The sequence below is a fragment of the Ascaphus truei genome, chromosome 13, assembly GCF_040206685.1.
Source record: "Ascaphus truei isolate aAscTru1 chromosome 13, aAscTru1.hap1, whole genome shotgun sequence".
Lineage (NCBI taxonomy): Eukaryota > Metazoa > Chordata > Amphibia > Anura > Ascaphidae > Ascaphus > Ascaphus truei.
The window spans coordinates 34,623,780-34,641,102 of NC_134495.1; the positions used below are offsets into that span (position 1 = coordinate 34,623,780).

Sequence of the window (17,323 nt, forward strand, 5' to 3'; positions counted from 1 at the left end):
TAAACAAACCTTCCCGGAGAAAGGACCTTTGTGGACCAGAAATCTTACCTTTAATAGACAACTCGTGGCTAAAAAGAGTGTGTATCACTTCAAAATGTACTTTTCATATACCGTTAACAAAATTCCGACTGCGCAAACGCATACACCGGCCCACGTCCAAGGTGAGATCCGGCCGCTCAGATTAACAGGCTGAAAACAAGGCCATGTGTTTGTATATAATGAGAGCCCGGGTGCATGCAAACTGAACGCAGCTACGTAGCGACCTCCAGGAGTACGAAGACTGGTCAAACCACACAGGGTTATCCAAAAGAAAGAGGGTACCGACCATATAACCCTTTCTAGGCTGGAGCAATCTCGCTGTACAACGATATACCCGGTGCTGTACGTTTCTAAACGGTTTTAAAGCAAACGATGCAGAAACCTCCCTCCCCCCAACCGTAAATCCACAATGTTTATTTATTTGTTGTGTACAGGTGGTGTGTGTGCTCCTGGAACTTGCAGCAATCGTGTGTCAAGATTCAGAGAAATCAGATTAACATGCATGTTGAAAACAGATATAAATTATACTAAAAAAAAATAAAGGGCGGGTCACAAACAAGATGCACGTTCAGATATCTGCGCTGGGGGAGGCCAACTCCAGTCCTCAGGGGCCACCAGCAGGTCTTCAGGATATCCCGGCTTCAATGATTGAGCCACCTGTTCCGAGGCGGAGATATCCTGAAAACCTGACCGGCTGGTGGCCCTGGAGGACCGGGGTTGGCCGCCCCCAGCTCTAGAACAAGTAGATATACAATGTGACGGGGCAGCGGTCACCTGAACACTGGGGAGACGTGGTATAAGGAGGCTGCAGTAGCAGATTATTTATGTATAAAATGTGTTACCAGGAAGTAATACATGGAGAGTTACCTCTCGTTTCCAAGTATGTCCTGGGCACAGAGTTATGCTAATAGAAGGTCATGGGTTGCACGTGAGCGGAGCTGGTATCTTGCTCTAAGCCAGCGTTTCCCAAATGGGGTTTCTGTGGAGCAGTCCCAGGGGTTCCGCCTACGGACGGGCCGCCAGCACTCACTGTGCCAGATTTCCCCCTCAAAAAAGCAGTCCGTCTGTAGCTGCAATTTCTCAGTCAGGCATTAGGTGGCACTGTGCTGCACAGCTCATGCAGCACCTCGTCTGCCTTGCTGCATGCATCGTGATAAGGTGTGTGTGTGTCATTGTGTAAGAGAGACATGGGCAGAGGTGGGGTGAAAGAGGCATGGGGGTGTGAGACATATTGGGGGGAGGGGGAGACACTAGGGGAAGGTGAGAGAGACACTGGAGGGAAGGGAGAGTGAGAGAGACACTGGGGAGGAAGTGACACACTGGCTGGAGGGAGAGAGAGACCCTGAGGTAATGGAGAGACACACTGGGGGGGAGGTCAGAGAGAGACACTGGAGGGAAGGGATAGAGACACTGGAGGGAAGGGATAGTGATAGAGACACTGGGGGGAGGAAGTGACACACTGGCTGGAGGGAGAGAGACCCTGAGGTGATGGAGAGACACACTGGTGGGAGTGAGAGACACTGGGGGGAGGGAGTGAGAGACACTGGGGGGAGGGAGTGAGAGACACTGATGGGAGGGAGTGAGAGACACTGGGGGGAGGGAGTGAGAGACACTGGGGGGAGGGAGAGACACACTGGGGGGAGGGAGAGACACACTGGGGGGAGGGAGCGGTGGGGGTCTTTTAAAAATGATCTTGAACCCCCCCAAAAATACGCTTTTTTCCCCCATGTGCTACGCTAAAAAATATTTAGGGGGTTCCATTCTGTTTTACAAAATATAAAAAGGGTTCCACGACTAAATGTAATTGGGAAATACTGCTCTAAGCAGCGGCCCAGCTTTGTGAATACGTCCATGACCCTAACCAATGGGAGCGTCGGCCCTGTATAATTATCGTGTGAAAGTACTACTACCACTGACCCCCAAGACTTTATGGACCAAGGGGTGGGACGGGCGGGCTTGCAGCCACGAGACCAGCTAGTTCTTAACGTAAAAGCAAAGTATTCCAACTCTGTACTGGTGGCTCATAGGGAACATATAATTGTACCCTGTATTTGTACACCTGGATTGGAGATATGGGACTGGTGACCAGATTGAGGGGAGGGGGGGGGGGGCGCCCCAGAATGAAACGGTTAGATGCTTCGTCTTCTGGCCCCTTTAAAGCTGCAGTTCAGTCTTTTTTTTTTTTTTTAATTAATTTTATTACTTCAATATTTTCATGTGGGCAATCTCTAATTACCTAAAGAACTGCATAGCTGCCGGTCAATTCGTTCTCCATGTATTGATCGGCAAAAATTGTCAAGATCTTTAGATATGGCATATGTTTTTCTTCTGCTTCTGTCACTCAGTGGAAGCTCATGAATATTCATGAGCACTCCTGCACTGACATGTGCTAGGGAGGGCAGGGCTGACAAAGGGGTGTGCCAGGGCTTGTGACAGGACATGAAGGGGCAGTGCCTTAGCAAATGGCTGTTAAATTAGAATACAAGAAAATTGGTCTTTCAAAGTTGTTTTTTTTAAAACAGAAAATGCTAAAAGTATTTTTTCTTACTACAGAACTGATTTATTATAAAAAAACACACATGCAGGATATTGACTGAACTGCAGCTTTAAGTACCAGGAGTCAGAATGATTCAGTGACTAAGAGCTTCAGTAAATTCACCAAATTGGCAGCTTACGTAAAATGGGAGCAGGACAGTGGCCCAGCTGCGTGCCAGGCCAACACGGTCATCTTCTCACTTCCCACTCATCCATCAAACCTTCTTTCCCAACACACATCTCTGCCGGATTCTCTCCCCCCAAACTCCTCGATCAGGCACCTTTCTAAACCCTCTGTGCCCATGGAGTGGTTTAACAGGTCAGAATGGACTCGAGCCAACAATGAACACACACGAGAGGGAAACCCTCTCTCACACATGCAGTGACCTTCGCTCGGGAGAGGCAATCTATTTCTTTTGTTTTATTCAAATAGTCTATTGAGGGAGGGGGGGGGGAATCTCTGTGTATACAGGAGCGTTTGTAATTTCCATGGCACTGTATATAGTCCGGGGAGACTTGAGCTAAAGGGCCCTTTAGTCCTGAATAACCACGTCATCATCCTCTTCTTCCTCCATCTCTTCCTCATCGTCGTCCTCCTCCTCTTCATCATCCAAGCACACCTCCACCTCAGCTGGCTCGCTAGACTTGTGACAGAACCAGTCCAGCACCTGCTGGCGCCCTAACCCCGACTCCATGACCAGCGAGGGTAAGTCCACGTCCTGGATGTGACGGTGAAGGGTCCAGTAACGCTCCAATACTCCAAAGTCAATGCGGTGAGGGGCGGCTGGAATGGGAGATGGAGGAGGAAGGGGTGTCTGTACTGTCTCTAATGCTGTGAGTACCACCTGGCCTACTGGCTCTGAAGTGTTTGTAAAGGGAGACTGTGCTCCTAAACTGCCTTGTACAACTGCCTCTGTGCCTCTTGCCTCTGGTGTCTCTGAGGTTATTGCCCATTTAGCATCCAGCATTTCGGGGGCTTTTGCTTCATGTACCCCAGAGCCTTTCACCTCTGGCGTCCCTGAGCACTGAGCAGATGCAGCTGCAGCATTTGGCACGGGCATCTGCACCACAGAAATTGCCACTGGAGTCGCCATGGCTTGTGCCACTAAAGTCCTTACTGGTTGAATTATAGTTCTTACGTCTGCCCCTGAAACTCTAACCACCGGCATTGCCATTTCTGCCCCGGGACTTCCCCCAGGCTTTGGCTCAATCGGTCTTCCATTTTGGCCAATAAGATGCTGAGGCTCGTCCAGCCAGCTGGGCCGGCCCTGGGCATTGTCCCGAAACCACTTCAGCTGCCCATGCTTCAGCGCATAACGGGTATCGCCGAACCACTGGATGATCTCTGGCCTCGGCAGCCCTGTTATCTCCTCCAGCTTCTGGTAGTCCTCACGGCGTGCCCACTGGCACTGCAGGAAGAAGGACTTGAGCACCGTCAGCTGTTCTTTGGTTTTGCGTTGGCGTCTCATGACTGGCATGTAGCAGTCGTCGCCCCGGAAAACACCACCGCCGTGGTCCTGATACCCGTGACCTTGCGATGCCATGAAGCCGTCCATATTCCAGGACGGAGTGCCCACCCTCCTGCACAGCTCTTCCTCGGAGGGGAGGCAAGCCACGGCCTTGCTTACTTCTGTCCCATCAACGCCAAACATCTGACCAGCAACCAGAAGCTTGGCTGGGATCCTCAGCTCTGGCTGCCGCTCCATGCGAGCATTCGAATCTGGGAAATGGTGGCCATAAGTGCCGGACGGATCCCACGCCCTCCCAGGACTCGGCATCCGATGCTCCGGCGTGAACTCGGCAGCCCTTACTGGTCCTCGCTCGGACGCCATGCACTCTGTCCTCGCCCTTTTAGCCTCGGGGAGAGCGTTGCCAGAGAACGGGAAAGGTGAGGGAGGCGAGATCTCTCGCCTCGTCTCGCTCTTGGGAGCCGGGATCGATAGTTTCTCTGGGGTTTGATGGCCGCTGGCTTTCCTGGCCAGGGCAACCAGAGGCTTGAAGTGCAGCTGGTCCTGATTGTAAAGGAGACGGGAGCGCGTCTCCTCAATCTCCTCCGACGACCAGCTGATCCCGCAGCGGATACGCTGCACCATGAACCAAGTCTTCACCTTCTCCATCTGCAGCCCGTAGCGCAGGCAGAGCAGGGCTATCTCGGGCATGCTAGGGTAGGGGAAGTAGCTGAAGGTGTGGACCAGCTGCGGGTGATCGTCCAACTCGTTGGTCAACTGGGGCTGAGTCCAGATCAGCTGCAGGTCATCCGAGATGGGAGGCAGGCAGACCAGCTCTGGGGTAAAATTTGGGCAGACCCCAGGATCCTTAGTGGTTGTGGGGGACATTGTCAGAGGCTGAAGGGGTCACACCCTGACCCGCGCCCCTTAGCGAAGAATCCTGGGTAACCTCAAGTGCTTGTTCAGTAGTCACACTCTCTCTGTGAGGAGGGGCAAGAGGATCCCTCTCCCTGCTCACTGGATCTCCTGCAGAACAGAAAAGAGATGGTTAGTAAGGGCAGGAGACGTATACAAAGGTTTGTATGGACTGTACAACACGTTATATTACACAGGCACTGCGAGGATATGTGTCACTGCATGTTATATTACACAGGCACTGCGAGGATATGTGTCACTGCATGTTATATTACACAGGCACTGCGAGGATATGTGTCACTGCATGTTATATTACACAGGCACTGCGAGGGTATGTGTCACTGCATGTTATATTACACAGGCACTGCGAGGGTATGTGTCACTGCATGTTATATTACACAGGCACTGCGAGGGTATATCACTGCATGTTATATTACACAGGCACTGCGAGGGTATATCACTGCAAGTTATATTACACAGGCACTGCGAGGATATGTGTCACTGCATGTTATATTACACAGGCACTGCGAGGATATGTGTCACTGCATGTTATATTACACAGGCACTGCGAGGATATGTGTCACTGCATGTTATATTACACAGGCACTGCGAGGATATGTGTCACTGCATGTTATATTACACAGGCACTGCGAGGATATATCACTGCATGTTATATTACACAGGCACTGCGAGGATATGTGTCACTGCATGTTATATTACACAGGCACTGCGAGGGTATGTCACTGCATGTTATATTACACAGGCACTGCGAGGGTATATCACTGCATGTTATATTACACAGGCACTGCGAGGATATATCACTGCATGTTATATTACACAGGCACTGCGAGGATATGTGTCACTGCATGTTATATTACACAGGCACTGCGAGGGTATGTGTCACTGCATGTTATATTACACAGGCACTGCGAGGATATGTCACTGCATGTTATATTACACAGGCACTGCGCGGATATATCACTGCATGTTATATTACACAGGCACTGCGAGGGTATATCTCTGCATGTTATATTACACAGGCACTGCGAGGATATGTCACTGCATGTTATATTACACAGGCACTGCGCGGATATATCACTGCATGTTATATTACACTGGCACTGCGAGGATATATCACTGCATGTTATATTACACAGGCACTGCGAGGATATAACACTGCATGTTATATTACACAGGCACTGCGAGGATATAACACTGCATGTTATATTACACAGGCACTGCGAGGATATATCACTGCATGTTATATTACACAGGCACTGCGAGGATATGTGTCACTGCATGTTATATTACACAGGCATTGCGAGGGTATATCACTGCATGTTATATTACACAGGCACTGCGAGGGTATAACACTGCATGTTATATTACACAGGCACTGCGAGGATATATCACTGCATGTTATATTACACAGGCACTGCGAGGATATATCACTGCATGTTATATTACACAGGCACTGCGAGGGTATGTCACTGCATGTTATATTACACAGGCACTGCGAGGGTATGTCACTGCATGTTATATTACACAGGCACTGCGAGGGTATATCACTGCATGTTATATTACACAGGCACTGCGAGGATATATCACTGCATGTTATATTACACAGGCACTGCGAGGGTATGTGTCACTGCATGTTATATTACACAGGCACTGCGAGGATATGTCACTGCATGTTATATTACACAGGCACTGCGCGGATATATCACTGCATGTTATATTACACAGGCACTGCGAGGATATGTCACTGCATGTTATATTACACAGGCACTGCGCGGATATATCACTGCATGTTATATTACACTGGCACTGCGAGGATATATCACTGCATGTTATATTACACAGGCACTGCGAGGATATAACACTGCATGTTATATTACACAGGCACTGCGAGGATATAACACTGCATGTTATATTACACAGGCACTGCGAGGATATATCACTGCATGTTATATTACACAGGCACTGCGAGGATATGTGTCACTGCATGTTATATTACACAGGCATTGCGAGGGTATATCACTGCATGTTATATTACACAGGCACTGCGAGGGTATAACACTGCATGTTATATTACACAGGCACTGCGAGGATATATCACTGCATGTTATATTACACAGGCACTGCGAGGATATATCACTGCATGTTATATTACACAGGCACTGCGAGGATATGTCACTGCATGTTATATTACACAGGCACTGCGAGGATATATCACTGCATGTTATATTACACAGGCACTGCGAGGATATATCACTGCATGTTATATTACACAGGCACTGCGAGAATATATCACTGCATGTTATATTACACAGGCACTGTGAGGATATATCACTGCATGTTATATTACACAGGCACTGCGAGGATATATCACTGCATGTTATATTACACAGGCACTGCGAGGATATATCACTGCATGTTATATTACACAGGCACTGCGAGAATATATCACTGCATGTTATATTACACAGGCACTGCGAGGATATATCTCTGCATGTTATATTACACTGGCACTGCGAGGATTTATATCACTGCATGTTATATTACACAGGCACTGCGAGGATATGTCACTGCATGTTATATTACACAGGCACTGCGAGGGTATATCACTGCATGTTATATTACACAGGCACTGCGAGGGTATATCACTGCATGTTATATTACACAGGCACTGCGAGGATATATCACTGCATGTTATATTACACAGGCTCCGTGAGGATATATCACTGCATGTTATATTACACAGGCTCCGTGAGGGTATATCACTGCATGTTATATCACACATGCACTGCAAGGCTATATCACTGCGAGGATATAACACTGCATGGTATATGACTGGCACTGTGAGGATATATCTCTGCATGTTATATTACACAGGCACTGCGAGGATATATCATTGCATGTTATATTACACAGGCACTGCGAGGATATATCACTGCATGTTATATTACACAGGCACTGCGAGGATATATCACTGCATGTTATATTACACAGGCACTGCGAGAATATATCACTGCATGTTATATTACACAGGCACTGTGAGGATATATCACTGCATGTTATATTACACAGGCACTGCGAGGATATATCACTGCATGTTATATTACACAGGCACTGCGAGGATATATCACTGCATGTTATATTACACAGGCACTGCGAGAATATATCACTGCATGTTATATTACACAGGCACTGCGAGGATATATCTCTGCATGTTATATTACACTGGCACTGCGAGGATTTATATCACTGCATGTTATATTACACAGGCACTGCGAGGATATGTCACTGCATGTTATATTACACAGGCACTGCGAGGGTATATCACTGCATGTTATATTACACAGGCACTGCGAGGGTATATCACTGCATGTTATATTACACAGGCACTGCGAGGATATATCACTGCATGTTATATTACACAGGCACTGCGAGGATATGTCACTGCAAGTTATATTACACAGGCACTGCGAGGATATGTCACTGCATGTTATATTACACAGGCACTGTGAGGGTATATCACTGCATGTTATATTACACAGGCACTGCGAGGGTATATCACTGCATGTTATATTACACAGGCACTGCGAGGATATATCACTGCATGTTATATTACACAGGCACTGCGAGGATATGTCACTGCATGTTATATTACACAGGCACTGCGAGGATATGTCACTGCATGTTATATTACACAGGCACTGCGAGGATATATCTCTGCATGTTATATTACACTGGCACTGCGAGGATTTATATCACTGCATGTTATATTACACAGGCACTGCGAGGATATGTCACTGCATGTTATATTACACAGGCACTGCGAGGGTATATCTCTGCATGTTATATTACACAGGCACTGCGAGGGTATATCACTGCATGTTATATTACACAGGCACTGCGAGGGTATATCACTGCATGTTATATTACACAGGCACTGCGAGGATATGTCACTGCATGTTATATTACACAGGCACTGCGAGGATATGTCACTGCATGTTATATTACACAGGCACTGCGAGGATATTTCACTGCATGTTATATTACACAGGCACTGCGAGGATATGTCACTGCATGTTATATTACACAGGCACTGCGAGGATATATCTCTGCATGTTATATTACACAGGCACTGCGAGGATATGTCACTGCATGTTATATTACACAGGCACTGCGAGGATATTTCACTGCATGTTATATTACACAGGCACTGCGAGGATATGTCACTGCATGTTATATTGCACAGGCACTGCGAGGATATGTCACTGCATGTTATATTACACAGGCACTGCGAGGATATGTCACTGCATGTTATATTACACAGGCACTGCGAGGATATATCACTGCATGTTATATTACACAGGCACTGCGAGGATATATCTCTGCATGTTATATTACACAGGCACTGCGAGGATATATCACTGCATGTTATATTACACTACACTCTCCTTCCATAGCAGGAGAACTATTCTGATTTCAAACTATCTATAAAGCCCATGTAACTATATACCGCAGGCTGGTATCCTCAGAGCATGGGAAGTTTTGCCCTGGTCCACGGGAAACGTTGTGTCTTTGTATGATAAGTCCCACGTGGGTATATCTCATCATACAGCTTGGAAGAGATTGGCCTCAATAACTGCATCTCCTAACTTCTGCCTTGTATGATGGAGACCATCACCCTACTGTTTCATGGACGCTGCAATAGATGTGTATGTATTCACAAAAGCACACACTAGTCTTGTATATGCACACACAGACACACAGAAACACAGAGACACAGAAACACAGAGAGCGATGATCTATTGTGTAGGCGTAGGGCCCAGTGACTGTGAATGGGGATGTGTGTTCATGGCCTCAGCAGTAAGGGGGAGGGGGTGGGGGATCCCTGCGTTGGGTGTTGGGGTGCTATTCTCCCTCACCTCCTTACCTGCCGCTCAGGGTGCTGGGATTCGGGACTTGACATGGAGCAACACCCTCTATGAAGACATGGAGAGAATCAGAGGTCAGCCTGGGAGCCCCTCACCGCAGCCGGGGAGGGGGGTGGGGGGGATTCCCACAGCAAGACAGAAGGTAGCAGAGAGATGCAGCATGAAGCACATCACATGGGGGGAGGGAAGAGACACCCACCCCCCACCTCTGACGGGAGAACAAAAGGTTAACTCCACCTCTGGTGTCCACCCAGTCCCTCTGTCAGGCTCCTTTGTCTTGTCACCTCTCTCTCAGATGAATGGGATTAAGCCAGCAGCTCTGATCTGATCTCCTCTGGGATCCCACAACCTCTCTCTCCCCCCATTACTCTGCTTAAATCAACCCCCCCACCTAACCTCTCTCCCCCCCTTTACTCTGCTTCACCCCCCCCCTACCTAACCCCTCTCCCCCCCTACCTAACCCCTCTCCCCCCCCCCAATTACTCTGCTTCATCAACCCCCCCCCCTTTACTCTGCTTCACCCACCCCCCCACCTAACCTCTCTCCCCCCCATTCCTCTGCTTCATCAACCCCCCCACCTAACCTCTCCCCCCCCATTACTCTGCTTCGTCAACCCCCCCATTCCTCTGCTTCATCAACCCCCCACCTAACCTCTCTCCCCCCCATTACTCTGCTTCGTCAACCCCCCCCATTCCTCTGCTTCATCAACCCCCCCACCTAACCTCTCTCCCCCCCATTCCTCTGCTTCATCAACCCCTCCATTACTCTGCTTCACCCACCACCCTACCTAACCTCTCTCCCCCATTACTCTGCTTCACCTCCCCCCCCTCCCCTAACCTGAGCATGCAGCACGTCTCTACTACTGTGTGTTTGTATATATGAGAGCGTGCGTGTTACACGGATGTGGACAATGCATAGAAACGTAAAGGTCATACAGGCAACACACGCACACACCAGGGTGAAACATGCAGAAATATGTACTCCCACAGCTCACACACAGCGCTCACACACAGATGTAACACACACAGATGTAACACACACAGATCACACAGCATTCACACACAGATGTAACACAAACACACAGATGTAATAATACACAGCCCTCAGACAGATGTAATACACAGAGAGAAACACACGGAATCACACACACAGCACTCAGAGAGAAATAAGCACACACACAAATATAACACACAGTGTTGAGAGAGAGACACATACACACAGATATAACACAGCGCTCACAGAGAGAGAAGCACACACCCGCACACAGATGTAACACAGCTCTCACGGAGAGAGACGCACACAGCAAGAGAAACACACAGAAGCGCACGCACAGAGAACCGTACACACGCGCACAGAGAACCGTACACACACACACACACACACAGACTCAGAGAAAGAAGCACACACAGATGTAACAGTGCTCACAGAGAGAAGCACAGACACAGATATAACACACAGCACTCAGAGAGAGAAACACACACACACAGCGTTCACAGACAGAATCACTCACACACACACACACACACACACACACACACACACAGATGTAATACAGCGCTCAGAGAGAAACACAAAGATATAACGCACACAGATGTAACAGCGTTCACAGAGAAACTCGCACGCACACACACACACACACACACACACACACACACACGAGACAGTAACAGAGAGAGAGACACACACAAACACAAGAGACAGTCACAGAGAGGCACACACACACACAAGACAGTCACAGAGACACACACACACACACACACACACACAAGAGACAGTCAGAGAGAGAGAGAGACACACACAAGAGACAGTCAGAGAGAGAGACACACACACACAAGAGACAGTCAGAGAGAGAGAGAGAGAGACACACACACAAGAGACAGTCAGAGAGAGAGACACACACACACACACACACACAAGAGACAGTCAGAGAGAGAGAGACACACACACACACACACACACACACACAAGAGTCAGAGAGAGAGACACACACACACACACACACAAGAGACAGTCAGAGAGAGAGACACACACACACACACACACACACACAAGAGACAGTCAGAGAGAGAGAGACACACACACACACACACACACACAAGAGACAGTCAGAGAGAGAGAGACAAACACACACAAGAGACAGTCAGAGAGAGAGACACACACACACAAACACACACAAGAGACAGTCAGAGAGAGAGAGACACACAAACACACACAAGAGACCGTCAGAGAGAGAGAGACACACACACACACAAGAGACAGTCAGGGAGAGAGCCCCCCCCCCACACACACACACGAGACAGTCACAGAGAGAGAGACACACACACACACACACACACAAGAGACAGTCACAGAGAGAGACACACACACACACACTAGAGACAGTCACAGAGAGAGAGAGAGAGACACACACACACACACACACACGAGACAGTCACAGAGAGAGACACACACACACACACACACACACACACACACACACACACAAGAGACAGTCACAGAGAGAGAACGAGGCGAGAGAGAAGAGACAGTGCGGCACAAGAGAGACACAGAGAGAGTCACACATAGAGAGAGAGTCACACAGAGAGACAGTGCAGTACAAGAAACAGAGAGAGACAGTGTAGCACAAGGGACAATCACAGAGAGACAGCACAAGAGACTGTCACACTCACCATGGTAGCAGTCTCTCCATTTAGTGGCATTTCTTCCAGCACTCCCGCTCCCTCAGCTCGTTGTGCTCTCGCTGCGAATCAGACTGTCTCTTGGGGAAGTGGAGCACTCTCTGTGACTCACACAGTCTCTCTCCGGCTCAGACAGTAGCAGTCTCAGGCTGTCTACACATCCTGATGTAGCAGTCTCATACAGCAGCGAGCTGCCTCTAACTTCTTGTCTGTCACTATGTTGATGTTATCTTGCTGGAGGTCTCTTCGGGCCTAGCCGCTACCAGGGTGTCTCATCTGGGAGGAGAGACATCCAACCAGCAGTCACTGTCTGAGAGCAGAGATTGGTGAGAGCACAAGAGGGAGGAGCGAGGGGACAACCCTCCCAGGGAGAGGAGACAGGAGGGAGGGGACAAGGACAACCCTCCCAGGGAGAGGATAGAGAGGGAAACAACCCTAACCGGGAGAGGAACGACGGGGGGAGAGCGGACAACCCTCACAGGGAGGGGAGCGCTGTCTCATTGGGAGCCATAGCGCTCTGATATCTCATTACTGAGCAAAGGAGCGAGCGGACAACCCTCACAGGGAGGGGAGAGACGTCTCATTGGGAGCCATGCCACTCTGATATCCCAATACGGAGGGGAGGAGTGAGCAGGCAACCCTCTCAGGGAGGGGAGAGCGGTCTCATTGGTAGCCAGGGCACTCTGACATACAATTACCATCCCATCCATACATCAGAACATCCCCTCTGTTTCCTCCTCCCATCCTACACTGCTTCCTAAGGCCTGGGGCATGGTCAGCGCATAATGCTGAGCCGCGCTGCTGCTCGGCACTGAGCCCCTGCAGCCGCAATGAGAGCGGCTTTAGCAGGGGCTCGCGCACGCTTGGGGAAGCGTGTGTCTGACGGCGTTTTGACATTTCCCCACTTGCCGGAGCGCTGGGCCGGTCACGTGAGCGGTTCGCCCAATGAGGGCGAACCAGCTCCGTGACGTCACTGGCCCGCCCTCGGCCCGCCCCCTGATGGCGCGCTGTGTAAGGCCAGGGAAAGCACCGCTTTCCCTGAGCCTCAGCGCGCCTCAGCACGTTTGAGAGGCACTATGTCCCAGGCCTAAGGCCTCGGACAAGCGCTGACCTGAGCCCCTGCAGCCACAATGAGAGCGGCTTTAGCAGGGGCTCGCTTACGCTTACGCAAGCGTGCGGAAGCGTAATTCTTAGCTACATTTTAAATTTTCGCGCTTGCCGGAGCGCAGGGCCGATCACGTGAGCGGCTGTGACGTCACTGGCCCGCCCCCTGACACGCCCCCGGACGGCGCGCGGTCTAAGGCCAGGGAAAGCACCCGCTTTTCCTCAGCCTCCGCGCGCCTCAGCACGCAATCAGGAACCATGGACGCAGCCTTAGGCTGGGGCCATAGAGGGGGTAGCAGGGCTGAGGCTCGCCTGCTGAAATCTGCGCGATTTCATGCCCATGCAGGCGAGCCAGCGGGCGCGATCGGGAGGCGGGGGGAGACTGAGGGAGGCGGGGCAGTGACGTCACTGGGCCAATCACCCGCGACGCACCGACGTCGCGGCGCCCGCCGTGACGTTGACGCTGCTCTGCGCTGATATGATGTTTTCAGCCGACAGCGCTCTGAAAAACAGTTTGGCGCTCGGCTGAAAAATCCAGCGCCTCAGCACGTCTGCGGACGCTCGCGTGAACCCTCTCTAAAGACATCCTCATGGAGGATGCAGGGGCTCAGCGCTGAGCGTCAGCACAGCTCAGCACGGCTTGTCCTTCTATGGACTCGGCCTTACTCTCCTCCTGCCTTCCTTGACTCTCTTTCCGCTGTCACAGAGGAGGATGTGTCACTGCTGATCTCCACTTCTCCCTCTACCACTTGCCCTCTTGACCCCCTTCCCTCCCATCTCCTAAAACCTCTTGCTCCTACTACAATCCCTACGCTCTCGCACATTTTTAGCTCCTCCCTCTACTCTGTTACCTTTCCCTCCTCCAAACGTACAACAGTCATACCATTACTCAAGAACAGCAAGCTTGACCCTACCTGTCGTTCTAACTATCGACCTGTCTCCCTTCTGCCTTTTGCCTCTAAACTCCTTGAACGTCTTGTATTCTCTCGCTTGCTCCATTTTCTCAACACCTATTCTCTCCTAGACCCTCTACAACCTGGCTTCCGCACTGCTCACTCCACTGAAACAGCCCACACTAAAATAACTAATGACCTCCATGCTGCAAAAGACAGAGGTCATTACACTCTGCTTATATTACTCGACCTCTCTGCAGCATTTGACACCTTGGACCACCCTCTTCTCCTTCACATTCTCCATTCTCTTGGTATAAGTAACAAAGCTCTATCCTGGATCTCCTCTTGCCTCTCCCATCGTACTTCCAGGGTCTCTTCTGCTAACAAATGACAAAAAAGCGCAAAAGCCCATAGAGTAGTATAGTAATAATTAATAATTAAAAAAACGATTACAAACGTAAGTTGTAACAGGCACTTTGGTACTTAGAATGACCGCTGGAACAGTAGCAGTCCCCCTGTCTTAGCTGGGCGCTTGGTGTCCTTCCTTTGCTTTCTTCCACTCGATCAGCGGCGTGCATCCGCTTCCGCGTCACGTGGCTCGTAGCTCGTAGGGGAAAGCTAAGGAATATTCCCTGACGAAGTATATCCATATACGAAACGCGTAGGAAGGAAGAGGGCGCGATCCAACCCATTACCTATTGAGCTTCAGGTTTAATACCAACATTGACTTTGTTCGGGACATTTTTTGCCTAAACGGCAAAAGACGCGACGCGAGTACCCAGACGGCGCCATCTGATGACGTCATCAGCACACGTGCGGTGAGCCGGAACCGTAACAGCGGCGGCTCTACCCTCACTACACGGTGAGGGCTCCAACTTATTCGAGTGGAGGGAGCATCTATACAGCCCCCAGAGAAGGAGGAGAGAGACCTGATCCGGCCGATGGGCGGTCACAACGTGGCCCACGGTCGCAGCCTGCATGGTGGTAACATGTCCCTAACATGTCATGCTGATTTACATCTTTTTTGATGTACGTGCAATACTCGCCTGTTTTAAGTTATAAGCACGTTTTTATTTACTACACCATGAGGTTTTTTTGCGCTGTTTCTCTTTTTGTTTTTATATTAGTCTCGGTATGTGGAGCCATCCCACGTACACAGCAGCACTTACCTCTATTCAAAACAGGTTATATTTGTTATAATCACTTTCTAAGGGTTGAACACTGTCTTTATTTGCACTAGCAAATTTATACTCTAGCGCATTATCACATTTTTATGAGCGCAGATCACTCTTTTTTCACTCAACCCCCTTTGTATCTAAAGCCCTCTCCCGCCTTAAACCCTTTTCACTGACTGCCCCGCACCTCTGGATTGCTCTTCCCCTCAGTACCCGACTAGCACCCTCTCTATCCACCTTTAAGACCCACCTTAAGACACACTTGCTTAAAGAAGTATATGAGTAGCACCGTGGATAATCCTGGACACACGATACATAAAGCTTGGCCCCCTGCAGACGCACTTACCAGAACTCCCTCCTACTGTCTCTGTACGTTCTCCCTACCTACCAATTAGATTGTAAGCTCTTCGGAGCAGGGACTCCTCTTCTGAAATATTACTTCTATGTCTGAAGCACTTATTCCCATGATCTGTTGTTTGCATTATCTGTTATTTATATGATTGTCACATGTATTACTACTGTGAAGCGCTATGTACATTAATGGCGCTATATACATAAGGACATACATGCATTACTGAGGGGAGTAGCGAGCGTATAACCATCGCAGAGAGGGGAGAGTAGTCTTATTGGGAGTGTTACGTACGGCACCATGTGAGCACACGACCTAATACTCACGCTCACAAGTGCACCCACTTTTCACCCCCCGCAGACGTTCCTCAAATGGACAATATCTCCTCTACAAGACAAGGATCAATACACAACCCGCATGCTGCCCCACTCTTCACCTCCGCAAAGGTCCCTCAGATGAGTTATATCTCCTCAAGCCATCCCATTATACCACCGTCCCGAACAGCACACAAGTGAGCACGTGACTTAGAATTGCAACCAGGGTTAATACACACGGCTACTCTAGCAAACTCAACTTTCTCCTGCGCAAGGTACCTCCAGTGAGTTAATATTAACCCCTTACTCAATGGTAATTATATCTATACACTGTCACCACCTGGGATATAGAAATAAGAAATTAATTAATTAATTAATCAAATTAATTTTTGCGAGGGTCCCAGGTCCCTGCTTATTATAGAAAAAAACGATGCACTTTAACACACACCAATTCTGTTGTAGCAAAATGTGTCCGAAAATGTAAATACTCTCTCCAGAGCGTGCAACAGTTCATTCAGAGCCCAAAGCATTACTTAGTAAAATATATAAAAAAAAAAAAAAAAAAAAAAAAAAAAGAAGCGCAAACTCCATAGCGCGGGACTGTATAAAAAATATGGCAAATTTATTAAAACAATGATCCCAATGAAATGCACTTACAGAGTCCTTTAAAAACACGTGTGGGAGAGAAATCTCTGTGGGAGTCAAACAGCATGGACGGAGAGATCCACAGTGGGGGTATTGCACCTGGACATTTCCTTGGGATCATTGTTTTAATAAATTTGCCATATTTTTTATACAGTCACGCGCTATGGAGTTTGTGCTTTTTGTTTTTTATCTATAGGTTCATCAGTGGGAGGCTACACCACTTGTTTTGAAGCAGCATTATACTCCTAGGATCTCATTGCTGGGTTTCCTTCTCTGGACTTC

At 49.0% G+C, this 17,323-nt stretch overlaps 1 protein-coding gene across 3 annotated transcripts; it reads right to left on the reverse strand.

Moving 5' to 3' along the window:
• Positions 1–2,612: 2,612 nt before the first annotated feature.
• On the reverse strand, positions 2,613–13,106 carry HOMEZ (homeobox and leucine zipper encoding). Of its 3 annotated transcripts, none has more exons than XM_075569055.1 (3): positions 12,553–13,106; positions 9,875–9,931; positions 2,613–5,048 (listed from the first exon to the last, which is right to left on the reverse strand). In XM_075569055.1, exon 3 carries the CDS (start codon positions 4,908–4,910, stop codon positions 3,108–3,110), a length of 1,803 nt encoding a protein of 600 aa, XP_075425170.1. In that variant the 5' UTR covers positions 4,911–5,048; positions 9,875–9,931; positions 12,553–13,106; the 3' UTR covers positions 2,613–3,107. The 3 variants fall into 3 exon arrangements, with proteins under 3 accessions (XP_075425170.1, XP_075425168.1, XP_075425171.1); XM_075569053.1 differs by having other exon boundaries at positions 9,883–9,931; positions 12,553–13,105; XM_075569056.1 differs by lacking the exon at positions 9,875–9,931 and having other exon boundaries at positions 12,553–13,105.
• Between the last annotated feature and the right edge of the window lie 4,217 nt (positions 13,107–17,323).

What these genes read in the sequence shown, in the direction of transcription:
- HOMEZ (XM_075569055.1), bottom strand. Translation starts at nt 4,910, where the DNA reads ATGTCCCCCACAACCACTAAGGATCCTGGGGTCTGCCCAAATTTTACC.